Source organism: Dicentrarchus labrax, unplaced genomic scaffold (genome assembly GCF_905237075.1).
Source record: "Dicentrarchus labrax unplaced genomic scaffold, dlabrax2021, whole genome shotgun sequence".
NCBI lineage: Eukaryota > Metazoa > Chordata > Actinopteri > Moronidae > Dicentrarchus > Dicentrarchus labrax.
In genome coordinates this window covers 12,040,196-12,052,757 of record NW_026136701.1, presented here as the reverse complement: position 1 = coordinate 12,052,757, position 12,562 = coordinate 12,040,196, and the positions used below count along the sequence as shown (strand labels likewise).

At 40.3% G+C, this 12,562-nt stretch overlaps 2 protein-coding genes across 5 annotated transcripts; one reads left to right on the top strand and one right to left on the bottom strand.

Annotated features, from left to right (window-relative positions):
• Positions 1-2,020: 2,020 nt before the first annotated feature.
• Positions 2,021-6,490, bottom strand: LOC127368477 (small integral membrane protein 44-like). Of its 4 annotated transcripts, none has more exons than XM_051409331.1 (4): positions 5,954-6,490; positions 5,101-5,163; positions 3,753-4,167; positions 2,021-2,947 (listed from the first exon to the last, which is right to left on the bottom strand). In XM_051409331.1, exons 3-4 carry the CDS (start codon positions 4,021-4,023, stop codon positions 2,649-2,651), a joined length of 570 nt encoding a protein of 189 aa, XP_051265291.1. In that variant the 5' UTR covers positions 4,024-4,167; positions 5,101-5,163; positions 5,954-6,490; the 3' UTR covers positions 2,021-2,648. The 4 variants fall into 4 exon arrangements, 2 of the variants coding, with proteins under 2 accessions (XP_051265291.1, XP_051265299.1); XM_051409339.1 differs by lacking the exon at positions 5,954-6,490 and adding an exon at positions 5,261-5,483; XR_007885838.1 differs by lacking the exon at positions 3,753-4,167 and having other exon boundaries at positions 5,954-6,485.
• Positions 6,491-7,334: 844 nt separating this feature from the next.
• tm6sf2a (transmembrane 6 superfamily member 2a) lies at positions 7,335-12,040 on the top strand. Its single transcript, XM_051404495.1, has 10 exons — positions 7,335-7,626; positions 8,644-8,747; positions 8,832-8,929; positions 9,044-9,147; positions 9,227-9,309; positions 9,403-9,527; positions 10,355-10,456; positions 10,566-10,658; positions 10,758-10,877; positions 10,970-12,040. Exons 1-10 carry the CDS (start codon positions 7,535-7,537, stop codon positions 11,177-11,179), a joined length of 1,131 nt encoding a protein of 376 aa, XP_051260455.1. The 5' UTR covers positions 7,335-7,534; the 3' UTR covers positions 11,180-12,040.
• Positions 12,041-12,562: the final 522 nt, after the last annotated feature.

The following is a 12,562-nucleotide window of genomic DNA, read 5'->3' as shown; positions in this document are numbered from 1 at the left end:
CATTTGATTCATTTATATGGTCAATTGAAAATATTGTCAATATATGCAATTATATTTGAAAAGCCTCAACGGTATACATAGAAACCAACATGGTTTTGAAAAGTGTAAGAAATGTCACATCTTCCATGAAAAAAGGGCCTTTCAGTGACCTAAGTGGTCCTAAGTGAAGGTCCAGATGAAAGAAGTCACCGGCTGACGTTTCCCTTTCAAAGAAATTGTCGAATGAAAGTGAAAACCGTTTTAATCTTAACCAGGGTTTGGAAATGTTTCACCATTAATGCATCACGGAAGAAATACTTCTCCCTATAGATTGTCTTTTCTGATGTAACTCTGATAAGTTATTTGGACTAGTACCTGACTGCTGAGTGCATAGAGCTTCTTCCACATAAAGGATATAAATGGGAGTGAATCATTAAATAGTGAACTGAGGAATTTTTTTTCCAGTTGTGTTTATTTAAATTAGGCTGCTCTGCAACTTCTTTTAACATCTACTCCTGATACGTTTGAGACACAAAGAGGCCTATGTACATTTTGTTTCATCAGTCATTTACAGAAAAAAGTCATACTTTTTTTAATCTCTTACCAACAAACTTATGCTGACAGTTCTGTATCATGTGCTCCATGTGCTGCAAATCAGCTGCAATGACTGCAATACACACTAGATGTCCTCGTAAGACCACTGTGCACTCAGGCATTTAGCACTCCCACAAAGAGATACCCTGTGGCTCTACAATATCATACCACATTTTTAGCCTTACACAGTAATGCTTCATTATAGCCGTTCACTTCACTTCTCAGTATCCATACTGTCACACAAGATATAGAAAGTACAAAAACAACATCAAGTCCTTTTCCCAAAGACCACACGGGGTTCCGTCCTGCTCCCTCGAGGTTCTGTAGAGATGATCCAGATGGCAGGGGCTTTCATGAAGTCCCTGTCGACCATCTTGTTCTCCTCTGCCCGGGCCATAGCCTCCAGTTCAGGGGAGGTTTCTGGGCACCAGTCTGCCATGAACTTATCCTTTGCTTCACAGTAGTTCACCACCACTTCCTCAGGCTGCTCCCCAAACAGCCAGTCTGAAAAACAGAAAGAGAGGGGAATATGTGTATGGATACAAGAGAAAAGCACTGTGGGTGATGATATTTAATAATGGAAACAAGCACTTTTTTTCTGGCTTAAGAAGAATCTACAGTACAATCACAAACCTGCAAAGTCATGGATGAGGTCTTTGATGAGGTGGCCAATGATGGCATAAAGAACACCCATCAATATGAAGACAGCCATGATCAGGTAGAGGACATAGGTAGGCAGGTGGATAGCATCCCGAGAAGGGGGTATATAGCTCTCAAAGAACACCGTCCCATCTTCTTCCTTGTAATGAACGTTAAAGTTCTCTGTCGGCTCTTCCATTGCTGTCTGGGAGTCTTGAAGAATGCTGTCAGCCAAGGAATCCACTTAATACCTCAGTGTCATAGCTGTGGGAGCAGACAGCGATCCTCCAGTTCACTGGGTGTCTTCACACTCCTGGATAAACTCTACACAACAATATCTGTCGCTTTCATTTTGTTTCCCTGTACGAACACTCTCTGTCTGCTCGTGGTGGTGCTATGCAGATGGAAAATAGATAAGCTGCAGCAGCTTGAGGTTCTCAAGGTGAGAGGAACAACGCTGTGAGCACAGTGTCCTAATGAGGTGGACAGTATTTACCTGATGCATATAGAAAGGCATGCATGACCTATCTATCTATCTATCTATCTATCTATCTATCTATCTATCTATCTATCTATCTATCTATCTATCTATCTGTCTGTCTGTCTGTCTGTCTGTCTGTCTGTCTGTCTGTCTGTCTATCTATCTAGTTCAATGTTCTTCTGCTTACGGTATTATTGAACAGTGTTTAATATGGCTAATGTACAGTAATCCTTGGCCTTCACAAATAAGGTCAATGGCTCTGACCCAACCAGGTATTAGAGGAAGGTAAGATGGATTAATGAACACAGACAAGACACAACAACACTCTTGTATTATTCAGTTGTTTACTGAAGAGAGGCTTAGTCCTACACCAGAACAGGAAAACTGACGTGATTGATTTTTTTTTTCTTCAGTGACACATTACAACAACGTGAGTGATGTAATGGGAAAATGCAGGTTATGACAGTTTGACCCATTAGTGAGGAAAATGCACAGAAATTACACATCATTTGCAATTTTACAAAACTTTCTTGACGTTTTCATAGAAGAATTTAACATTTTCATTGTAAAAGAGCTTTCAAGATGTAAACATTTTGGGATTTAAATTTCAGTTATTAAAATAAAATGTATTTTTTTACAGCTCACAACAACATCTTTGAAGTTTACATCATACATAATTTACATTTCTTAGCCTGAGGAATTTGGACAGAAAACGGTAGTGTATTTTGAATGAATGACAATGTGGACCAGGTTTACACACATTAAGTAATCAAAATAAGCATTTGTTTCTCAGCAAAATGAGAACAAACTATAGGTGTGTTTTATATAAAACAAAAATGCCTAGGCTACTACAGCATCCCTACAGCAAAGAGACAACACTGATTACTGCACTGAAATGAGATATGTGACAAAAACTGAACTGAGCCACTGCTGCGACAAAGTGATGTTGCAAAACTCAAAGGGAAGTGACATAAGGGGTCATGGGGCAGGCGAAGGTCACACTATGAGTAGATATCCTTTTTTCTCCAGGGTATGATGAAGTGATGGTGCTTTGCAGAGGAGGAGGGGAGGATGGACGGTGGCAGCCTGCGTCTCCCCGGTGGAAACCAGGCAACAGCCCGTCCCTTTCCTTCTCCATCTCCAGCCTGTCTTTCTCCATCAGCTTACTGGAAACGCTCAGTTGCCACTCTTTTTCTGTTTCTGCTCTCCCTTCCTCTGAATCCTCCTCCACTGGTTTGGGGCCAAGAATCCAGTCTTTGAGGAGAAGAACAAAAATGTGACAATTAAATTACATAACATTACGTTCTGTGACTTCTAAGAGTGTTTCAAAGGGGCAATCTCAGTTCAGTTTACATGTCATGGTGGGGCTCAAACGCAGTTAAAGCGGATGGACACTGTTTCTTTTTATGTGAACATGAAACCACATTATCATCACTATTTTGTTGCTGCTGTTTCCCCCAGATACAAATTCAAAAGATGCACTGTAGAATTATTTCCTGGGTGTATATGTGTATGTATATAAATAACTGTATATATTGAATTATTCTATTTTCTTCAATGAATTTTACAATCTTGTGTATAGGGACGTGGAGTTTGTGGAAATTTTCAGGCCGGGTAAGTCAAATTAAAGATTCTATTGGGTTACATCATGTGAAAAGTGTTTTTTTGACTAAAAGTCTAGATATCTTGGGCTCTAAAATGTGTGTAAGTGCAATAGGAAAATTGCCAAAGTACCCCTTTAAGATGTTACTTTAACAGCAGTCATTAACTTAAACAAGTGTTTTATTTAATCGGTTCTTGGCGTTCACCTTAATGGTGGAAATATGGAAATGACAAGGAATCTGTTGGAAAGGTTGTCCTTTGCACACAAACAACAACATGAATGTGAATGAGGATCATTATCAAGCAATATGGTCACCCACAGGGGGGAAAAGGAAAAGACAAATTATGGATGGAGCCTCGGCTCAAGAGCTCGAGGAGGAAAAATTACTCAAACACATGGAAAATGTGGACACCAGGGTGGAAAGTTTGAGGGAGGGACACCAGCCAGCGGGGTTACCTGCCAGATCATGCATCAGATCTTTAATCAGATGTCCCACAATGGCGTAAGTGGCCACTATAACCAACACCACCCCGACCAGGACATAGATTACATTGCGCGGCAGAGTTATAGCATCTCTTGCTGGCGGTATATAGTCCACGAAATAGGCCTCTTCCTCCTTCCTCCTGGACAGCTGGAGGAGCTGTCGGTGCTCAAACACCAGTTGTGTGAGGTTCAAGAGAGTAGCTCCACCTGAGGCGTTCAGGGGCACAAGTTGTTGTTGGTTCATGATGGAGTTGATAAGTGGATACTGTCTTTATTATTTTAGGATAGTCTGTTCAAAAAATGTTGTGAATCTTCAGAGTTTTTTTTTGGGTGATCACAGATTTATTTTCTTTTTGTGGATCCAAGCTCCTTCATGGCACTGTGAAAACTTTGGAAACAGGACGAGGAGGGAGAGTAACTGAGCATTAGAAGATTTTAAACATTGTTATATTTTCTGAAGCTGGGGAGAATGTCAGGATTGATGATTGAGATGGAAATGTCAAGATGGTTCAAAAATGAGAATATGGTCTCTTATGAGCGACAGCTCTCTGTTACAAAGTAGTGCTTCAAGAATGCAGTTCACCAGACAAGAAAAATGTGATAGCATAAGTGTGCCAATTCTCTTAATCTTTCGTCTAGACTTAAATCCCAGCATTCCTCCTTCTAGTCTTTTGGAGAGGGGTCCTCGGTCAAAACATCCAGGGGAGCGAGGAGTGTGAGACGCAGGAGAGGTGAATATAGGACAGATAGAGTTAATAAGATTGAGTCTGTCACAGAGCAATATCAGCTTTCAATCTGCAGGGATTAGAGATATGAGCGAGGAGAGGTGGACAGTAATTCGCCAAAGAGGCTTATGGTCCTCCATGACCATGATGCATATATATATATATATATATATATATATATATATATATATATAGATACATATATTACAGTAAACCCACTTTCTCCTGGATTTAAACCAGCCTTGCTTTATGGATGTTACAGGCTTTAAATTCATTTTAAGCATAGCATTTTCACTTCTTATATTCTATAAATAATCTGTCACATAATTCACTGATATGACACTTTATTTTCATGGCTCATTTCTTGCTTCATAACACAGCAGATGGTGAAATTTCAACATGCAATCTGAGTTTTGTGACCAATAAATATCTCCATGGGTAGGAAAACTGTACATCATCAAATGTAACTTATGAAAGACCCATGTGAAAAGGAACACATGCTGATGAAATAAGGAAGTTTGAAGATGTTACAGTGAAGTTTTAGGGCATAAAGATGACTATATACATTATAATCAAGACTTGAAACAACTCCTCACCTTTTTTCTTTGACTTGTGAATGAAAAGATGTCCAAATTGTTGTGTATCGCACACAGACGGCTCTGGAAACAACCACAAACACACAGCAGAAAGTTAAGGTCGTCAAAACTAATGGCTTACTGTGGCAGCTCTGTCATGACAAACCGTAAAAAACCCCACCATCAATGATTTTTCTCTATGAGGTAACAATGATCCAAAAATACGTTTCCATCCTCCCAGATCTTCTCGGTGGAGCATCAGGATGTAGATTTCTTCTCTAAGATTTAGATTAATTTTCTTCTTTTTGCTTGGAAAGTTTTATAAACTGAGAAACAAGAAATGACCATTCTACGATGGTGATGGCAACATTTGCAAAAAGAATGAACCAAGAGACCGGGTGCAGGCCGTAGTAGAAAACATGATGTGACATGTTTTCAAAAGAGGATATATATATATATATATATATATATATACAAAAAAAAAATATATAAAAGGATGAAGAAAAGAGCAGCAGAAAAAACAAAATAGATGTAATCAAGGCGTAGTGTGAGTTCTCTGAATGTGTCTCAGGGTGAGGCTGTCAGGAGAGTAAGACTGTGACAGTATGAAGGTGTTCTTTAGTAATCCTTGACAGGATTTGGCTGACACCAGCCACTCTCAGCAGCAACACCTTTTAACTGAGTCAGCAGAAAGCAAAACAGAAGACAGAGTTCATTTAGCATCACCTGAAGCCACTGTTGACACCAAAGTTTGGTGCAGTTTGAACAGCTGACATCACATTGAAAGCCACAAACATTACTGGAAGATAAATCACAGATAATGAAAGGTACAAGTCAGGGCATGCTAAAGTTTCTGATAAATCCCAGACATTACCTGTAAGAATGATTCCTTTCTCATTCACTTGCAGGATCCATTCAGTTCAGTAAAAAATATATAAATTAGCAAAAAAAAGAGGTTTCCCAGTCTTCTCCAGGTGAAACAGAAAGCAGATCAGATGCAAAATCAGACTCCACAGAAAGCACTATAAGCTGAACTGCTCTCGCAAACTAGTCCTAAGCAAAACAAAATAATAACACCCAGTCATTCGGTCAGTCCATATTGACTGTGACTCCCTCAGGCTGGGGTGACCTCCTTCTTGGGTTTGTCTTCTGGCTCCATCATCCATTTGAGGTAGGCATCGCTCAGGATGAAGGTCCAATAGACAACAGTTAGGGAGGTGTTTACAGTAATAATGCCGATGATTAAAGGGTGCAGCATGGTGGCAGACTGTGTGGACTCTTTTAAGAATCTGTGTCACCTCAAAAAAACGTGTGTCTGCTGTGTGGGCGAAGGGTTGTCTGTACACTGGATCACCTCTCCGTCTGCTCTCTCCATGGACTCCCCACCCCTCTCTACTCTCTCTTTCCACTGACCACTAAGTTTCTGTGGCAGCAGCAGAATTAATCCTCTTCAGCCGCTTTGTTACAGAAGATAAAGTTGCATTAGATGTAGGCCTGCTTTACAAACATTGTTCATCCATAGGATGTTGTTGCGTAATGGACAAGTTAAGTCTTTACAATATGCAAAAAAAGCAGTATGAGCCAGTAATTTGTAAAGAAACTGCTCAAGAAATGTAACAATGATGATTTGTTTTAAACAACGCTCCTGACTGAAAAAAAAACATAATCTTTGTTCTGAACTTTATGTTCTCTCTCAGAAATAATCCAGAATCTAATCAAGACTTGAGACATCAGACGGAGGAGTTCTTAATCTCACACCAAACAAGACAGATGGCTCCTTAATCGAACCCCCAGGGGCCACAGGAGCCTAGACAGCTCTTCAACATGTGCAGCATGACCGGGATTTATTTTTTTTATTTCTTTCTTCTGTCATTGCAGACTCATCTCATGTACCTAGAATGCATAAACTGAGTGGAATTAGAAAGCAGAAGCACAACCACTAAATTCAGTGACTTGAAAAAGCTTCGAGGGAAAGAAACTAAAACATTAGAAGAGTTCCTCCAGCAGATGGCAGTCTGTACAAGCATACGCTGTATGGTGAATGGCCATAGGTTGGATCATTTGGTTTCCTAGTGGCATGTGGAATTGCTCAACTGTAATCAGCTGTCATTAATTGTAACCACAAATAACTACCAAAGAGAAACGCATATTTTACGCATTACGCACGGTTCAGCAATCGATTACCTGAACTTTGCACCGCCCCCCCTTTTTTTAAATTGTCACTCAGGTGAACTTTGAGCAGACGTATTGGAGCAGCTGCCTCGTTTTTTATCACAGATCAAAAGGCAACGGCTTGACACTCCTTTTCATTATCTCCGTTCCTCGGTGGCAGTGGAGAGGACACTGGCTTCTAACATGCACATCTTCACAACCACGAGTGTTTAGCAGGGAATATTTCTTTCTGCACATTTGGGTTGTTGTTTTTTTTAAGAGGTCAAACAAGAAGTTTTCAACAATGAGGCCGCCTGTGGAAGTCTCCGTGTTTCTCCTTTCTCTTTTGGCTCCTGGAGTTTTGTACACCATGAACAACATCCCAGCACTACAGGAGTAAGTGTGCGCATCCAGTGTTTTGGTCATTTCACTCTCATCTGGGCCTGCTGTATGGAGGCATCGCACAGTAAAGCCGCTGATATTAATAGGCTTATGAAGCGGCCCACAGCCTGAAGGAAAGGGAGGTTTAGCGAGGGCGTATTTAACCTGAGGTAACCTCCTTTAAAGTTACTGTTGAGATTCTTAAAGCTTAAACAGAACACAAGATTCACTTAAGCCTTGGGTATAAAATTAAGTGAATTAAAGGAAAATGTAATCTCTTAGGAGTAAATGTAGTAAATGAATTGATTACCTTGAGTGGAAGGCTTTAAGTGTTGATCAGTGTACCCAAGATAAGTGCAATTGAGCCATAGAGCTGCACCTTGAAAAGAAATGACTTTAACTATAATTTCTTTAACTCAAAAGATCATGTGGGCTGGTAGGTGTGCAGAATGTACAGAGTTTCGTCTTACTCTTAAATAAAACAGTTATTTTTTTATTTCTCTAAAGTACACCCTAAAGTCAATGAAAAGCTTTTGAATTTGATGTCTAAAGGAGAGTGGCAGCCTTGAGAAGAGGAGTATGGGTCATTTTGAATCCAGTGAAAAAATGTTGGTTTTATACAACTTCTCCTTTTCTGATGAAAGTTTGTAGACTAGTTCATATTAGGGCTGGAGATAATGATTGTCTCCAGTTTTATTATTTTTTCAATTTATCTGCTAATTATTTTCTCAAGGAATCAATTGTTTGATTAGTAAAAAAGTCAGAATAGAAATGCCTATCGTTATTTTTCTAAAGCACAAGGTGACCGAGGTGTTCCTTGTCTGACCAACAATCCAAAACCCAAAGATATTCAGTTTATTGTAACAAAAGACACAAAAAAGCAACAAATCCTTTCAACAGAAAGGCTGGAACTCAGGAATGTTTTTTTTTAAAATTCAATCTATTATCAGAATAGTTGCTTCAGCTCAAGTTAAAATACTTGAAGGGTTGTAGACTTCATATATTCACCATCATCACTGTGACTCTCCTCAGACCTCTTCCTATCCTGGGAATGGGAATGGTCATCCTGGGATTAGTTCTTCTTCTCCTCCTCCTCACTGTGCGAAACAAGACGAAAGTGGATCCCTTGTTCTACGGTATAACACACACTTTAACGTCGATCCGTGAACTGACGGTGAAGCGTTGTTGTTTTTTCATTGTGCCTCTTTGTGTCTGTCCAGTATTTGCAGAATTTTCCTTCACCTGCATGGTGGGCCTGACAAACGCTTTAGAACAGGATGGGTTCATCTCTGGCTTCATGGGCTTCTACCTAAAGATGGTAAGAGGACCTATACCCAGCTAACCCCCCCCCCACTACTTTCTAATGATAGTTTGTATTTCGGACATTTAAATGTCAAAGTTTTAATTTCATCATACGATGCCATCTCTTCAGGGTGAGCCTCATCTGAGTACTGCCTATGCCGTGATGATGTCTTACTGGGAAGGCGTCGTTCACTTTGTCCTCTTCCTCATCATCATCCACCGAATGTTTAAAGGGTAAGTTGTAGCATCACAACCTGTCCGCTGTGTTCAGTGAGTCCTCTTAATGAAACCTGTTGATTTTTTGTCCACGCAGGGAGTCCTATCGTAGCCTGGGGCTGCTGTGGGCCGGCTCCTCAATTGCCCACCACATCGTTCTCATCCCAGGGGTGGTCATTGGTGAGAGCAGCTTACACAAACTCTTTCATTCTTCACATCATAATCAGTGGAGTTTGTGGCTGTTTGCTATTGTTGATGTTCTTGTTCATGCAGGTAAATACGGGTCTAACATTCGACCAGCCTTTTGGAGGAACACCCCCTTCTTTTTGGTGCCTTTCTGGGCGGCGTCCCTGCTCTTCAGCAGACCCCGAGAGATGCCAATCGTCAAAGCAGACGAGGTCAGTGTCAGCAGTTGAGATATTTACAGTATTCTGTAATATAGAGCAGTGGTGGAACTCTTCAGAAGAGCAACGAGGTGAAACTGTGCAGTATTAATCGTTACAGTAAGAAAATAAGTTTACTTGCACTGGTAATAATCTTGTGAGCTCTTATAAACCCCACAGGTTTGGAACGCCTGCCATAGAGGAACAACTGATTTGTATTCATTTACTTAAGATCACAACCTGAGTGATGGTGAATTTTTGAGGCTGATACTGATATTAACCTGTGTCTGAGAATAATGATAATCTATAGCCCAACATATTGGCTAATTATTTGGTTTCCTACATGAACACATTTGACAAGGATCACTCAAATTAGGATTTGTAAGAGCTGTGATAAAGTCTTCTCGAACACATTTAACAACAGGCTTTCTTATGTTAGATGACATTAACGGTATAAAGGTAATGTAAGTTAACAGAATTTCTGTAACAGTAAACTTAACTGGACATTAGATTATCACAAATATTAATTATAGATAGAATAAAACTTTTTTTAAATATATTTTTTATAATTGAAAGTGTTAGCTGAAGAGTGACAGTAAACGGGGGAGAGGGAGAGAGGGGATGATGCGCAAAAAAGGGCCACAGGACATCTTAATAAAAATGAAGGTCAAATATGCATAAAAAATTCTGCCTATTAAACATTTATTGCAAATCTGCCAACATATACACTAATACCAATTAGCCATATTGGCCTTACTGATATATTGGTCAGGCTTAAATAATAATAACTGAAGGGATTACATGCACAGTACATTTACAGATATGTTTCCTGTGTTTACTAGATTTCAGCGGAACAGAAGAAAAGTCTGCTGTCTCGACCTGTTGACCTCCTTCTGTCACTTCTGTTATTCGTGGCAATGGCCTTCTCTGTTTTCAGAGGCTTTGTGAGTAAAACTACATGGGAGCTTTTGTATCTGTCCAGCATTACTGTTCACTAAGACATGAGGACACATGTACAGCATGGATACTGTAACTCTTGCTGCTCTGCTCCAGGTGGTGCTGGACTGTCCTCTAGACTCCTGTTTCACTTACATCTACCAATACGAGCCCTACCTCAAAGACCCAGTTGGCTTTCCCAGGGTTATGGTCAGTCTGGAGAGAAATGCATCATACAGTGTACAGTGTATTAAACCAAATGTACTATATTTTTTGAAAATAACAGATTTTTTTGCATTAATACTCTAGATGCTGGTGTATTTGTTCTATGCTCTGCCCATGCTGACTGTGTTCATCTATGCTCTGAAAACACCGGGATGCAGCTGGATGCTGGACTGGACCATCTTCCTTGCTGGAGCCATGGCTCAGGTAACTATGGTTATTATGTCTTTGCTGTCATTAAGATCCCTTGAAAAAGCAAAATACAGCATAAAGTTGACTCCCTCCTGCTGTTTTCTCAGACCCAGTGGTGCCATATCGGAGCATCTCTGCACTCCCGCACTCCCTTCACGTACCGAGTCCCAGCAGACAAGTGGTGGCCTGTTATCACCCTCAATGTGCTGCTCGCTGCTGCACCGACTCTGCTGGCCCTGCGCTGCCACACCAACCCTGCTTATTTTATGAAACCTGTTCCCAAGGGACAGACCAACAGCGAGAAGAAGAAAAACTAGACCACACACACCAGCCATGGACTTCATACTTCATGCTGTGACAAGGCTAATGTTTTCTGGGGACTCTTGTTGGCGCACAACAGCATTAAACACAATTTTTCAAACCCAGAGGAAATCTAAAAACGTTGCTTTCTGAGTCAACTGTTCAAAATCAGTCACCTCGGGTAGAAGCAGCAGCACTCCCTGCATGGACTATTGGACCCTGATAAGAAGGCTGTTGATCGAGGTGAGGACTGTGATCAGCTTGCACAGCTTTCAGGTGACTCATGCAGATACCCAGTTGGTATCTTCCCAAACTAAGACTATTAACCTGGATCATACAGGCCAGCAAAACCCTACTGGAGAGTTATCCTTATTCATCTTCCTATGCTGAAATCCACACCAAAACTCCTCATAACTTTCATTGTTTAAAAACTGTGAATATATGTTCAGGTCATCTACTGAGTGCTTGAAAGGCTGAAAGAGTTTCTGATAAAGGAGATAACAGCAGATGTTACTCAAGCGGAGAAAATGATGAAGGAAAATGTCCACCTGGTGACTTACATCGTGTAACATAGTTGGTGTTGTCACCGGGGCTGCAACAAACAATTTCTGATAAATCCGGTCTAGAAAATATTAGAAGAAAATAAACAAAAATGTGCATCATAATTTCCTAAAACCCAAGTTAACGTCTTTAAATAGTTTTGAAGCTCTAGTCGTGACTGCATCTCAGTGTGATTTTTCCAGCTCTGTGTTCCACTTTATTTTGTACAATAAAAACAAAACACTGAATTGGGCTTGTTTTGATATAAAAATGAGATACAGATGAGTTGAGGTTACCAGGTGTAACAGTGTTTGATTAAACTACATTTCCAACAAGAACTCCTTTTCTTCCATCAGTTATTTTCAAGTATTGACAATATCTGTGGTGTCTTAGCTCACGACTGAGTGTAAAATCTGTCCATGAACGGAGCAGTTTGCTGGTTTAACAGGACTATCTTCAGATGTCAATATTGTCTCCGGCTGGTGATGTCATTGAGCCCTATGTGCGGTGAAACGCTGGCCCAGTTAACTCTGCTGTCAAACCGATAAGAGGTGAACCCTGGGTTTATAGGTGAGCTGTCGCAAACACAAGCTGCACAAATGATCACATGACACATCGGTCAGCTTCCATGGCCCTGACTGTTTTTGTCTTGCATGTAATTTTCTCAAAGGGCTGTAGCTAACATTGTGGAAGCAGAGAACATGTCCTTGGTATTAGTTTATGGGGACATGAAGTGCAGTTCACAGTTTATAATTATTGTTAAAAAATTAAACTTTAGAAAAGTTAAGAATAAAAACCTAACTATTTTTCCCACTAGAATTTAAGCCTGGCTATGTAGAGACTAGAGTTTAAGACTTCTA